Raw genomic sequence first — 15,357 nt, forward strand, 5'->3', positions numbered from 1 at the left:
GTCCCCCTGTACAACATAATCCAGCCTTCAAGTCCTGGAAAAAACACTGGACTGAACTGGAGATTTCAGGATCTTTGGAGAAGTGTGGGGACTGAGAACACTGTGTACACTCATCATTCACCATTAGCAGCCAGCACTGCTGTACAGGGATCGAAGCACATTAGCAGAGTGGCTACTGAACGGGGAACAGCGCTCATGAGCGGAGAGGCTACTGACCTGCTGGCTCCTGTGTACTTAGGAGTAGGACAGAGCGGCAGGATTGCGCGCATACGTGCACGGTTGTGCCTGCCTGCTTCTCTCTCTTTTGCTCTCTCCATCACTCTCTCTCTCTCTCTCTCTCTTTCCCTCTCTCTCTCTCTGGAGAGCAGTCTCAGTTTCCCCCCCCCTCCCTCCCTCGCTCGCTCACTGATACTCTTCGGAGCGCTGAGGAGTGAGCGCCGCCTTTCTCTGATCCGCTAGCTCTGGGTCGGGGGTGTCCTCAGGCTCGGGCGCCTGCTTGGAACGAGGGAATATGAACCAACAGGGGAGTGACTGACTGATAAACTGCCCCCACCAGCACCACCACCTCCTCCTCCTCCGGACCCTCCTACAGTCTCCCGCTGAGGTAAGTAAGGAGCGCTGTTTTTAATCCTTCTGAAAGAATGGTTAGTACCAAGTGGCTTCTTTCTCCCCCACCTACAGGAAAATTAAGTTGTTTTCCTCTTCCGTGTTTTCTCCTCACTCCACAAGGGCACCGTAGCCTTGAAGCGTCTCGGAGTAGGACAGCTTATCTAGGATTAGTTTACCCTGTCTGTATCCAAATACGTTATGAGCTACAAAGGGAGAACTACTCCTACATCAGCGCTAGGATTCACCGTGACTGTGGCTGCCCGTTTCCAGGGCTGGAATCCTCTCTTAAGGCGGCTCAGAACTTTAACGGAAACGTGTGCCGCGCGTTCTGTGAAGAAGCAGGTGTGGGCTTTCATTATCCTCGGAACAGTCAGAGAGAAAAAGAAGCCTGGCTTCTGCGCTGGCGAGCCTCCACGAGCTTGCGCAGCAATTAGTAGAAGTATTACTCGTCGCTGCTTACTTACAACGGCAGTTACCAAGCGTGTTTGGCGACATATTAAAAATATATTAAAAATAAACGTAATGCACGGTCCCAGAGCGCCTCACGAGCCCGTCTTGGAAACAGGTGGGAATAACTTGATTTTACGCACGGTGAGCGCCGTTCAACGCCAACAGTTCAACTGCTGCTGAACTAGTTTTTCGCTTTTTTATTTCGCTGGGAGTTTATTTACGTGGCTTCGTTGTGTACGACTTTACAACCGGGACGTGAAAAATACGCTCAGTGCCAAGAATACGCTCTGATTTATAACTTCCCACTTTACCCAACCTGAGACCGGAGCAAGTAAAGAATCATCTACACAGCACGTGTAGCTGCCGCAGTGAAGCGTATCCAAAGTACTCACCTTAAAACGGCCATGAAGGGCGTCAGACCTGGTGCTGTTGCAGTGTTTGGAAGTGCGCTTCTGGTCTTTTTCCGATTAATAGTTTACACCAGTGGCTCTCAAACTCTCATATGGGGGCTCCTGTGTATGCTGGTTTGCGTTCCAACCACAATTGCAATACCAGGATTTTTAAAAGTTGTTAATTTTTCTTGATTAGGTGCTTTCAGAGCAGGGGTCCCCAAACTTATCCAGAAAGGGCTAGTGTTCGTGTCGGCGTTTGTTTCAACCAAGCAGTAACACACCTGATTGTACTAATCAAGGTGCTTAGCAACGACTCTACTAATTGATTAGCAGAAACAGGTGTGTTACTGCTTGGTTTCTGGTGGAAATGCCCGTTTTGCCCATCGGTAAAATTTCACACTGGCCTTAGTTGTACTTGTAGGCTCGTTCAAAACCTTTGAGCAATTTGTCCCTTCAGGTTAAAAGTGTTATCTTTGAGATGATTTAACTTGTTTTATTGAATGATATTCAGTTCCATTTCATTATTTTAAGTGAATAAAAAGAAAGCCATTTGAAACAAAGGGAATTTACAATGGATATTATTGTTCGTTAAATGTAACAGTCTAGGTTATTATTATTATTATTATTATTATTATTATTATTATTATACTGCATGACATGGAAATAGTGTCTTCTGTGACGGCAATTTCAAGTTCGCAAGAAATCAGAAGTAGTTTGAGTGAATGGGTGCTGATACCCAACAGCAAACCACGATGTTGGAAAACACCTCAAATATTCCTTAGCCACGCTGGTGCATTGGGCACGTGTCAGCCTACAGGAAAGATTAACCAATTTAATGTTCATTATTCGTGAAATAGACCTAACGTTTAAATACATAAATCTGTTTGCCAATTATCTTCGCTGTCGAAACTTATTTTAGCCTTTGTATCCACAAATTAAGTCTGTTAAATGAGCTGAAACAAACGTAGCTGGGAAAAGGCAATGCCTGCACTGACGCGAAGCAAAAGATGCACTGTGCAGCTTCGCGCTTCAGACGCGCCCCGTCGTGATCGTTCCTTTCAACTATAGTTAAGTGCATTTAACAATTTTCCAATAAAATCCCTCTCTCGGAGTGATGGCGACTCAATGAATGGTGAAATGTTCATTACCTATGCTGCAGGGAGTCTGTGAGAATTGATAAACTAATTAACTCTGAGAAGACGGTGTAATTACAAATTCTGAGCGTTGAATGATGTACCGTATACGGAATGCAAAATGGGTGTAGTTACCGATGTCACGTTTGATTTGTGTCCAAATTTGTACCTCCCTGGAGAACTGGCGGGCATCACGTATTTATTCAGCAGACCGGGGGTGTGGATTGCAATGTGGTACAGATAATTTCATTTTCAATCGGATCTCCACGTACCCACTAATACCTCTTGCCATCTGGCTAGTGAAGGTGGTTTTCAAATGTAATCTCATATGGAAAAAAATAGCTTACGTCTATTTGTGACGGTTGGTACACGACTACATACAGTAGATAACTGAAAAACAAATTAGCATTTTCTCTCGCCATTATGCCATCCGTTTCTGTGTTGTGTAAAAAGATTAAAAATATTATGCAACTATTATAAAGGATTCAAGGAAGCCCAAAGTCAAATCGAGGATTTTTTTTTTTTTTTTGAAGTGCTTACATGCTCGAATATCTACCGTCTTCTCAGTGTATTAATCTGTCCTGCCGTTCCCTGGACAGGCATCACAGCTAATCCATCTGTTAATCTCGGCATACAGCGCATTTTAATCGATTTATGATGCCTGGTGCTTAATGTACTTTGCCTGTTCCATCTGTTCGCGCACGGGGCTTCGCGAATGCTGTCCGGGTTGCATTTTAGGGTTTTGGACACTGGTAGCCCCTTCTCGCAGAGCATCGTGTCCACCTCACGGCTGTGACCCTCGGAGAAGCCAGTACCGACACGCTGTCCCCTGGCTAGAGGGTCGGGAAGTGCAGGTGGCTCTCGAAAAAGTGGTCTTGGGCTTTGCTCTGACGATCTGGATCGCGGGGAATCAACAGTAGGCCTATGTCATTTCATGCAGGACACAGAGAGTAACACTGTTTCATAAATACACACTCCAATATGAGAGTTGAACTACTGAATTTCAAACAGCAGTGTAGGCCTACTATCCTGTATTCAAATGAGGTTTGTCTTCATTAACCTTTGCTATACCACTGGAGGCCTCTGCAATCTCCCTGTACTAATTGCAAGACTAATGAACCATTTGGGAACAACGTAACATATTTCAGTGTTTTTTCTTTTTTATTCTTTTTTTTAAACACCTTCAGATAATATTTTTGTATTTGGTGGGATCGATAACAAAATCTTGCCTTCGTCAGGCATGTTTATTGGAATAACCCAACTGGTAAGTCCAAGAACTGGTAGACACACAACATTTCAAATAAAACCATTGCTGGTCCATGTCTTTCTAAAACATTTGCTGCTGGACGTCCAAGGGTAACAACCGATGTAATGACCAATGGTAATGAGTAAGATCATTACCATTCGATTACGACCATTACCATTCGATTAAGAGCCGTTGGAGCAAAGATCAGTGACAGCGAGAAATGATTCATTCGAATACCTTCTTTGTTACACTGGCAGTGTTCTGCTCTGTCTGGTCTTCTGTGTTGCTGCTACTGTCCCCAAATTTAGCTCATGATGTGCCTAATTTTAGCCAGCAGCTGTAATCACGCCTAGGCAGCTGCAGAATAAAAAAAGACCCAGATTAGGAGAGGAGATGTGGTGTGTTATTTACCACCAAGGGGACATTTGCTAGTCAATACAGCTCTATTCACAATAAAACAAGGAATATAACAACAAATATGGGCAAAAGATGCCTAAAAATACAAATAATTATAATAATAATCAGTTATAACAGAAGTCTGTGGAAGAGTGCTTTTAAAGTGATTGGCTAGATTATCTGAAAATTTCCAAGTACTTCCTGCTTTTGTCAATCAGTAGTGAGAGGAGGGGATACTGCTTTATCGCTGTTTGAACAGTGTTTTAACAGATCCCAGATCATGGGACCCATCCAAACACTGGAACAGTGCCTTAACAGATACCAGACCATTGGGCCCATCCACACACTGGAACAATGCTTTAACAGAATGAGCCACCCAGTTGATCCTAACAAGTACCAAATTTGAACTTAAATCAAAGACAACAGACCAGAAAAGAAAAGCTTTGATTAAAGCACAAAACAGAAAGATCCCAAGATTAATCCAAGATCATAATGTACACTAATCACTTCAACATCCGAATCTAATGCCACATTATTAAAACACAAAATTAAATCTGTTAATCTCGTGTTTGTACCTCAGGCAGGACTTCCTTACCCATATTCATTCATACATACATTTTTCCATTGGCAACGAGCCATCGAAACAAGTCTTACATTAACAGCTTTTCCGGACATACGAACGGAACAAAATAAAACGTGTATTTAATATCCGGTTATTGTGAATCCTGCAAACTCAACACCGACACAACGTTTGGCCCACTTGTTAGGCTACGCGGCGCCGCACCAAACACTCCCGATAAAGAAAGGGACGGGGAATTCATGCTGAGAATGCGTTTGGATAATAATAAGCGCTAATGCGTAACGTGGCACAGTGTTCCATTCTTGCATTCACACTGCCACTTATCAGAAGCTATGGGCACTTTCCACTCATTTAATATTCATCCACTTCTATTACTGTAGTAAATCTTTTCATTCGGGCCCAGTTTAATTAAAGTACAAGTACAAAATGCTTTGTCCTGCATGAACACGTTGGGCCTCGTTCACAAAACCCCTTAAATTATTTTTACTTTTGTTCGTAAAAAATGTTCCTACAAAAAACAACAACGTGGGATTCAAGACACGCGTGCAGAACTTCTGTTTTTGTGCGTATCCCAGGCGTATGAGGTGATGAATGCTGGCTGTTTGTAAATTTTATGCGCAGTCCTGTTCATGTGATTAGCAAAAGGAAACAGCCATGAACAAATACAGATAAGAAAAAAATGATGAATGCAACAAGGACAGTGGCGCCCTGGTTTGGCATTCGACGTGCTCTTCCTGTTCAGACAGAGCGTTCGAAACAAGGAAACATTCAGGCTAGTGAAATGAGCCAGGTGCGTTGTAAGAAGATTTTTTAAAAATAATTTGTCCAGTGCAGAAAGGGGTTATCCTATCAGTGAAAAGGCCAAGCCTGTCAATACTGAAGAAATGAGCTGACAAGTTCGACTGGCCAATTACAGACGTTTGGCATTGTGAGGTCACAAGTGTCACGGCTGAAAGTCTTGGTGACCGGGTAAAAAAATACTCACTTGCTCTTGGGAAAGTGTATCGGGGGGGACTGCATGACCTTCAGTGGCGGGGGTGTCCGTAGCTTAGCGGGAAAAAGAGTGGTCTTTCCAAATGGAAGAAGACTATGGGGGGTTGGGGGGGGGGGGGGGGGGGGGGGGGGGGGGGGGGGTGCAGATTAATGTGGTCCCCAGTCTTTTAGCCGCCGACTCAGCGTGGATTTGGAATCCTCCAGACGCAAAGCGTCGATTAAGCACGGCATAATTAATTCCCTCCCCCATCCCGCTTGGGGCCTGCGATTGTTTAATGAATTCAGCTTATTAGGCGGGTGGCAGTGTAATTAAAAATCCCTCCACGGCGCGCGTCGCGTCTTCCTGACCCTGAGCGGTGCCGTCGCGTAGGGCGATCCCGGCCTTAATCGCGGTACAGTCAGCAGCGATCCGTACGGGCCGGGCCGAACGCCTGCGGTTCGATGCTGAGGTCGACGACACGAACGAATAGGCCGGTATGACAAAGAACGAATGAGCCTTCATGACGAAGAGAGACGGCGCTGGAGCTCGCTTGGGACATCCGTCGCGTCGACCTTCGGCCGTCGGGCGTCCGTTCGATCGAGGATGGAGGGGGCCCCGCGGGACCAAGGCGAACGCGAAAGGCGTGAAGGGCGTGACCTTTGTTGACGGTCCCTTCCTGCCTTTAATATGGCGTTTTGAGACGCTGGGAAGCAGACCGACTTTATAAGAGCTACCAGGGGCCGTGTGTATTTACCCACAAGCCATGGAAAGCGGCAAACCTGCGGGAGTTCTGACCCCGGTGATTGCATTTGCTGTTCGGGTCTCTTTAATAAAACATGGCAAAAAAATAAAAATAAAAAATATGAAAAAAAAAAGAAAAGAAAGAGGGGCAACCCCACTGTACTTCCTCTCTTTCCTTTTTTAGATGCTCCATACCACTTCCTGTTCATGAACAGAGCTGCTAACTGCTGGCAAAAGAATCTTCTCATCCGTTTTTATGGAAGATGGTTTCCAAGGAAACGGCAATAAATATATATATATATATATATATATGTGGATATCAAAACCATGGATACCAAAAACAGACTCATGATGTTCCAGAGAGTGGGGACTCACACGCCTGTTCAGAACTGAATTTTAAAAACATGACACCATGGACTTCCCCCAAGGCTGGGGTCACTTCAGCGTTGAAATGACACAATGCATGCACAAAGCGCAATTTCGGGGTTTGTATTTGGATGACTAGTGTGCGCGTCAAAAAAACCAGGGGGCTGTTATCCCTGCGTAGACCTCGCAAGAAAAGGACCACCGCTGCTTTCAGCTAATTGAAACAGACTTTCCGGCTTCAAAATCCCACAGACGGATTGGTTCCAGGGGAACCGCGTGCTCCTCCTTCCCGTGATTAAATAACCGGCTCTTTGACCTTGGCAACGACCTTCAGCCACGATACCGAACGCGAGCTGTCTGGGGGCATGTAAGAACGAGATCCCCACCTCATCGATCCCCGTTACTTACTGCCAAAGACCACGGGATACTGCACTGAATTATTCATCAAGGTGTCAGGGGTCACATGCCAAGACTTAACTGAGCAATCAGTGATTAGAGGTTAAGTGACCACTGTGAGTTCAGCAGCACCAAAAATAATGGCTATACTACAGATTCTATGGGCTAATCAGATAGGTATAACAACGGTCATAAGTTGAATATCAATAAAAAGCGTTCACTACAACAAATGATATTAAAAACAAAAACACTCCCCAGAAAGCGAACTATCCCTTTAAATCTCCCTGTTTGTTTTTATTTGATTGACGGGTGCAAGAAACGCCCAGAAAACCGGCGTCACTTCGAGCCCTGTGTAAACGGGAAACGGTAAGTGAACGCAGCTCCAGGCTAAACACGCCCGATTTAAAAACACATGAACGCTCGCGCTCAGTTTGCAGTCAGGGAGGGATATCGCGCCGTTCTCTTTTTCGGCTTGCCGCCGTGTTCAGTGCCGAGCCTCGCTGTCCTTGTCTTGCAGGCGAAGCCGCCGGCGAGGCGCGGCCATGTGGGGGCGCCGGCGCTGAGCAGAGGGCTCCTGAGCTCTGCTGAAGTGGCGTTGGGCTCTCCGGCGGCGTTCGGGGAGGAAGAGGAGAAGATGAGCGCAGCCGGCCGGCGGACTTTCAGCGTCCTGGCGGTCAACCTGGTGCTGCTGTCCACGGCGGGTGAGCTGCGGGCCCCAACACGTCTGCTCACCTGTAGCTCTACACTACAGAGAGCTACGTGTTTCTGTTCACCTGTAGCTCTACACTACAGAGAGCTACATGTTTCTGTTCACCTGTAGCTCTACACTACAGAGAGCTACGTGTTTCTGTTCACCTGTAGCTCTACACTGGAGACAGCTACACATCTGTAGCTCTACACCTCAGAGAGCTATGCGTTTCTGTTCACCTGTAGCTCTACATTACAGAGAGCTACATGTTTCTGTTCACCTGTAGCTCTACATTACAGAGAGCTACGTGTTTCTGTTCACCTGTAGCTCTACACTACAGAGAGCTACGTGTTTCTGTTCAGCTGTAGCTCTACACTACAGAGAGCTACATGTTTCTGTTCACCTGTAGCTCTACACTACAGAGAGCTACATGTTTCTGTTCACCTGTAGCTCTACACTACAGAGAGCTACGTGTGTCTGTTCACCTGTAGCTCTACACTACACTGCTCATTACATTACATTACATTACATTACAGGAGCATACATAGCATTTACATTGTATCCAATTATACAGCTGGATATGTACTAAAGCAATGCAGGTTAAATACCTTTGCTCAAGGGTACAATGGCAGTGCCCTACCAGGGAATAGAACCCGTGACCTTTAGGTTACAAGACCAACACCTTACCCATTACCCTACATTACGGCCCCCGACCGCTCGTTGACGCTGCGGTTACAAAGGCAGCGAAAGGGGAATGAGCTTCCTCTCCCAGACGGCTGACGTGGTCCAGTGTGAGGCCTCCAGGGCAGTCACGGACAGAGGAAATATGCACCGCGCCATCTAAACATCCTGCCGGAAAAGAAACGCTTCTGTCCTCAGCGGTACGGTCATCTGCGTTTCATCAGAACATTCGGGGGGAGTGGGGGGGGGGGTCTGTCTTCCCGTTGACTATCCTCTCCTCCCGTTCCCTCCTTTTATTCTTCCGTCACTACGAGCGAGGGAGCGTGCTTCTCTGAAGGACCATTTCCATAGCGACGTGCAGTCATAAAAGCTGAACGGGTACCTGGAGTGCCCTCAAAATTATTCCCACCTTTAACAATGAGGGATGAGGGGAAAAAGGCTGTTCAGAATGAACAGTACAGGTAATGAGCTATAATTGCGCACTCAAAATGGGATAATGATAGTATTTTATACTAATGCAGCTGCTCAGAGCACATTTTCCTAATGTATTTTATTGTAAAAAGAGAAGTCACGCAATTTTTCACACCCATGTTCAGTACATGTTCCCTTCACAATTATGAGACAGTAGTGCTATCGCTGCAAAGTGATCGCGTACAAATCTTTCTTCACACAGAATATTTCAAGTGTAATTCCTATGCTGAGATGTGACTAAAAAAGTGCTTCTGATTGAAACTAGCCCATCCAATTACGAACAACTGAGCCAACCTGGGCTGCAGGGGATTGGCTGTGGCCAGCAAGCCCCGCCTTCCTCCTCTCCTGTTGAGAGAGCGTGTTGAGCAGCTCTGATTCCCTCCCCCCTCCCCTCCCCTCCCCTTCCCTCCCCCTCCCCTCCTCGCAGCTCTCTGCGCGCACTTCCGGGTGTGCGAGCCCTACTCCGACCACAGGGGGCGCTACCACTTCGGCTTCCACTGCCCCCGCCTCTCCGACAACAAGACCTACATGTTCTGCTGCCACCGCAACGGCACGGCCTTCAAGTACTGCTGCAACGACACCGAGTTCCAGAGCGTCATGCAGCTCAACCTGACCGCCGCCTCCGACGGATTCACGCAGAAGTACGTCCCTTAATTAGTCATTTTTGGCTAAAAAGAGGCTGTTTAGATAACATTTTCCCACTTTTGTTTGAAATGACACACATAGACACACACGGGCTGTATTTAGAATAGTTCCCACTGTTATGAAAAAGCTGTTTTTTTGGGGGTTTTTTTTACCTGCTTTCCCCATCTGCCACAGTCAATATTTCAGAGCTAGTGAAACCCCCTTCACTTCAGGCTTTAGGGTGATGTCCCGTCACCCTGGGCACAGGCCTTGAACCCACGTCTGCTGGGGGCATTTAAAACCAGTACAACCGCCCCGCCTTCGCCTGCATTCGGAAGCCCCGCCGTCCCACGCGGGGCTCTCCCCCCGCCGCCCCTCAGGGGCGTGTGCCGAATTTAAACCGCGGGGGACGATAACCTTCCCGTGCCTTTTTCCACTCGGATACGTTTCCTCCATAAAAACCAGCGGGCCTCGGCGTTCCCCCGGGTGACATTCACCGCCTCTCATCAGAGCCGCGCTTAAACGCGATCAGAAACCCGTCCGCTAAATTAGCTTTTTTATTATTATTTTTTTTGTTGTTGAAATTTATGGTTCGAGAGCAAACCCGAGGCGCGACCGGACCGCAGCCGCCGCGCAGCCGTCCGTGGGGATGAATCTTAACGAGATTGGATCTGCGGAACGTCTCCCTTAGCAGGCGAGGAGCTCGCGGCTTCCTCCTGCCTCTGCCGTAAACAATCCCCCACGCATCCTTTCAGTTGAGCAATTTTGTAACGCTTTGCATTCAGGTTCTGTTTACCAACACCAGAGTTAGAGCGTTAGATATCCTGAACTAGGAAATGTACAAATCCATCAACACTTATTCATGTTAACCAAGCCATTAGCAAAGGTAGAATAGGAGCTAGAGTTTTAGTAAGTAGATTTTTTTTTCAGTGTAACTAATGTGGTGTTCATGCAAGCTTTACATTACTGAACAATTTGCTCCTGTTAGGAAATACGTCCTGAAGTGTTTCCTGTCGGTAGATGAAACATTGCCTGCGATGACCGAAAAGGAACAAATCATACTTCAATGACATTGAGTTCATGTGGAAGAGAATGGCACGTGGCTTGCTTGATGAAATGCGAATAAATTATTTTTTCATGTTAACAAATGCCCTAATGGATTAGTTCATTCCTTGCTCGTGTCAGTTAATGCATTATCTCATAAGGTAATGGTGCCTTGTTGTAAAGCATTATCGGTTGTTTTGAGAGGTGAAGCTGAGCTGTCCTCTCCTCCTGTGCTCTCCTCTACTCCTGCCCTCTACTCCTGTGCTCTACTGCTCTACTCTTGCCCTCTACTCCTGTGCTCTCCTCTACTCCTGTCCTCTACTCCTGTGCTCTACTGCTCTACTCCTGTCTTCACCTCCTGTGCTCTACTCCTCTCGTCCTGCGCTCTCCTTCCTGTTCTCTACTCCTCTCCTCCTGTGCTCTCCTCCTGCTTCTCCTCCGGGTGCAGTAACTACACCGCCCTGGTGGGGGTGTGGATCTACGGCTTCTTCGTCACGCTGCTCCTGGCCCTGGACTTCCTGTACTACTCGGCGCTCAACTACGAGCTGTGCCGGGCGTACCTGGAGAAGTGGGGCCTGGGGGGGCGCTGGCTCAAGCGCGCCCGGAGCCGCTGGGACAGCCCCGGGCGGGGGGGCGGGGAGCCCCCCCCGCTGCACCCCATCGTCCTGGCCCACCACCCCCGGCACAGCCTGAGGGCGGAGGCACAGAGCCCCTCGCTAATGTCCTTCCACACCTCCACGGCCTGGTGAGTCACACGCGAGGGCTTCATTGGCCGAGGGCTCCAACCAATACGAGCACAGAGAGGGGTGATGTCAAAATGCCATCATTACAGATTGGGCAATGCTACAATACCATCATTAGAGAATCAAATCTGATTGGAGAGAGAAATTTTATAGAGAACCATCACAAAAACACTTGACAGAGAAACAGAAGGGAAATTGGGAAAAACCAGGCCAGAACCACCAAAAAGCTAGGTAAAAAAAAGGGGATAATGTTACAATACCATCATTGTAAAGTGGAGTAAGGTTATTGTTCCATCATAACAGACAGGGTAATATTACATGACCGAGTGGAGTCATTGTATTCACTACAGAGAAGCGTAATGGCTCCATTTCAAGGCACAAACACATGCAGCTGGCAAGGGCACGCACAGACACAAACATGCGACGTAAAGACGCCACATGAATAAAAGATTTCTGCGAAGAACGGGCGCAGATCAATAGCTCACCTCTGAGAATGAATAATGAGGGCAACGCAAGCAGGAAGGAAAGCTCCTGAATAACAATAAAAAAAAAAAAAAACCTGGCGCACATTTCAATCGATTATTCGACAAAAAGCCGACCCGGGCTACACGCTAGCAGTGGAGCGCCGCGCTCGGAGTGCCACACTGAAAAGAACGCTCTCTGCGCAACTCCTGTCTTTTCTTCACCCGGGATTTCCGAACCGAAGTCTCGTCCTCGCTTGTTAACATTCGCCGCGGCTTCGTAAAATAAGCGCGCGCGAAGGTCGGCGAGTTTGGGGTCAGAATTTTATACGCACGTTTTAATAAAGAGAATGGGCCGTAAATAAAAAAAACGTCCCGGTCGCAGAAACGTACCTGAGCCGTTGCCGCGGTGATTTAAGATGGCGCTCCGTAAATCACTCCCGCGCACGGGCGCGGCCTTCCGCCCGCGAGCCGGAGGGCGCCGTCGAGCCGCCGCGCATCGCCTCCGCCACCGCCCGCAGAGCGTGAGAGTTACTGTATATATTAATTCCGATTTTTTTTTGCTTGTTTTATTCTTGTCAGAAAGACTCACTGCAGGGATGATGTTGAGGCGCGTCGAAGCCGCAGACCCACAGACCCGTGCGTAACACACCCCAACCGCCCTCCGACGCAACTGCCACACCACAGCAGGGCTGGGCGAGCCCGGCCAAAACAGTCCGCCCCTCGACGTCCCGTACCCCGCGGAGACTCACCTGGGCGGGGCGGAGTTTCGGACCCGCGCGGGACCTCTGAGGAGAACCCGAGGCCTGTCGTCCCGCCCCCTCCTCCTCACCTGGACCTACCTGGAATAGCGGATTACTGGCTCAACCAATCAGCAGGGAGATAAACGATAAACTTTAACCTGGCAATGCCTGTAAGATACTTTCGTTTCGTCCGTGTACAGCTGCGTAGACAACTCTGGGTTAAGTCGTATTGGAGCCAATGGGTGCGAGAACTTCCTGGATTTTTACTCATGAGAACTGGTCAGGGAATCGGTGCCAGAAATATCAGACGTCGGTGATGTATCCGGGGGATGTGGCAAGGGTTGCTTAATTCTCGTAAGACGTCGCTACTTTAATGTGTTTGCAGTCTAAACGAAAATGTGAAAACGTTTTTAAAACTACTTAACTTTTTATAGGGATATTGCGTAGAGTAGAGGAGGTTTAGAGCAGTCGCAGTTAGTCGTGGTTATCGAAGGGGTCGTAGTGATCTTAGTCTCTCGTGCTGGTGTCTTGTGAACCCGTCGTGACCGGATAGCTAGGGCCGGGAGCGAAGTGCGCCCCGAGCCTGTTAGGCTAGTCGCTTTTTTGTAGTACAAAAACCGTGAGTACAATGCCGTTTTACTCAGATGGAGCTGGAGCAGGAGGCAGCGCGACACGGAGGGACACCGAACCGGCGTAATTACAAAATCGTGGAACCTGCAAAACTACGTCCGAATGACACCTGGTTCCACCGAGAAAGCCCAATCGAGGCCAGCCAGTGCGCACACGCACCCCCCCCCCCCCAAAAAAAAAAAACCTAAGAAGTACATGGCTTCTATAGGAGTCGCAAATGGTGCTGGTGAGCTTTGAAACAAAGAAATCGGTCAATTTTGGGCAGACTGCACTGCCCCTGTAGGGACACTTGTCACGACTCTACAGGGGGGGAAGATGGGTACAGTGAAAGCAATATGAATATTCAGTTACAGGGACACATCAGCAATAATAAACTGCATTTACTAACACAGTGGCATGTGTATTTCGTTTAAACGGGCCAAATCAGATTTGTTGTACAAATCCTACATTTCTGTGCAGCTGGCCAGGCGATAATCTTACAATTGGCCAAATTCAAGGATTCAAGCGTTTCGATGACGAGCAAAAAGTCAACAGTGTCGTGCGCGAAGCGACAAAGACACGACCTGAGAGGGCAGAATAAAAAAATTAAAAAACCAGTCAGGCACGTCATTTACTGCAATTCAGTTCAGTTTTTTATTTGTATAGCTCCCCAGTGGGAAGAGAAACTCGGACTACTTAAATTTTGGAACTTGTGAGCACCATCGACAGGAAAGGGAGTGTGCCCTGCTGCAGCAACCTAATCTCACAAGGGCCGGGCAGGCAGACGCACGCACACACGAACATAGTCTCCCTCTCTCTCACACTCATGCTCTCTCTCAGGCACAGACACACACACACACACACACACACACTCTCTCCCTCTTAGGCAGTCTCACACGCAGAGACAGACGCGCACACACACACAGACACAGAGAGAGACGTGCACACACAAAGACAGAGGTACAGAGAGACACACAGACAGAAAGACAGATAGAGACAGACACACAGACACAGACAGACACACAGACACAGGAAGGTCTTTCACGTAGGTCTTTCACACTCTCAGCACACTCCAGAAAACTTGAGTGTCACGGCGTTGCTCGTTTCACAACTTGCTTCAACGCTGCCTTGTTTTTATTCTTCAGAAAGTGTGAAGCATTTCGATCCTGGCCCTTAGGTCAGAGAAGACCAGGCGTGCAATTTTACTCATGAGGCTGCCGTGGCAACAGTTGCCTTACAGTGAATCTTGGCCGTGCAGCTGCTGGTTCTTCAGTCCAGGTGTGATGATGTCACTTCACCAGGTGCCGTCCGTTTTATCTTAGATAGAATGTACAGTTTGAGTGGAATTGTAATTGCACTTGGTGACTTTGTATTGTTATAGCAGGGAAAAATAAAGATCTATCTTTTCCAGTGTATTAAAATGCCTTGGAGTGCTTTTATTGCTGGGGTCAGTAGCAATGATTTCTCAGGCAATGGCATCTCAATCATCCTGCTTCCTGGGTGGCTGTTTTATGTCAGACTTTCACTTTGGAATGTTCAATCTCACCATGAAACACGTTTTGGTGTCAGCACATATACAGCCGTGTAGTTAGGCTATTTTTTGCTCCTGTGGCTACTCATTCGCTTTATGCGGTTTAAGCCTAATAAATTAATTTCTGAAGTACTCAAGAATTGCCCTACTTTTGGTTTATCAGTATCTGTATTTGTTTGTCAGTAACTAAAAGGTTACAGATTTCAATTCCCATGGTCCCTGGTACACTACCATTGAGAAAGGTACCTAACATAACATTGCTTCAATATATATCCAGCTGTATAAATGCATGCAATGTAAAATGCTATGTAAAGTTGTGCAAGTCTGGATAAGAGTGTCTGCTAAATGCCTGTAATGGAATGTTAAACCCAGCCTGTGGATTTCCAGTTATTCGCATCCAAGAGCCTATTCCACCACAAGCTTAAACAAATGGTCTCAGAAGCAGGAAGCCTCGCGTAAGCTCCGACATCCTGTAATGCT

The 15,357-nt window shown here is 47.5% G+C and overlaps 1 protein-coding gene and 1 long non-coding RNA gene across 4 annotated transcripts in view; one reads left to right on the top strand and one right to left on the bottom strand.

Annotated features, from left to right (window-relative positions):
* Window positions 1-1,538, bottom strand: part of LOC118219358 — a 14,861-nt gene extending 13,323 nt beyond the window's left edge. Inside the window, exon 1 of the long non-coding RNA XR_004763744.1 lies at window positions 1,452-1,538. This is a non-coding gene — a long non-coding RNA (uncharacterized LOC118219358). The remainder of the gene's footprint in view (window positions 1-1,451) is intronic.
* LOC118219317 (protein shisa-like-1a) lies at window positions 396-13,346 on the top strand. Of its 3 annotated transcripts, none has more exons than XM_035402474.1 (5): window positions 396-604; window positions 7,800-7,983; window positions 9,550-9,763; window positions 11,239-11,535; window positions 12,581-13,346. In XM_035402474.1, coding segments are annotated over exons 2-5 (579 nt in total). In that variant the 5' UTR covers window positions 396-604; window positions 7,800-7,916; the 3' UTR covers window positions 12,582-13,346. The 3 variants fall into 3 exon arrangements, with proteins under 3 accessions (XP_035258365.1, XP_035258363.1, XP_035258364.1); XM_035402473.1 differs by having other exon boundaries at window positions 397-604; window positions 12,577-13,346; XM_035402472.1 differs by lacking the exon at window positions 12,581-13,346 and having other exon boundaries at window positions 11,239-11,539.
* Window positions 13,347-15,357: the final 2,011 nt, after the last annotated feature.

Source organism: Anguilla anguilla, chromosome 19 (assembly GCF_013347855.1).
Source record: "Anguilla anguilla isolate fAngAng1 chromosome 19, fAngAng1.pri, whole genome shotgun sequence".
NCBI lineage: Eukaryota > Metazoa > Chordata > Actinopteri > Anguilliformes > Anguillidae > Anguilla > Anguilla anguilla.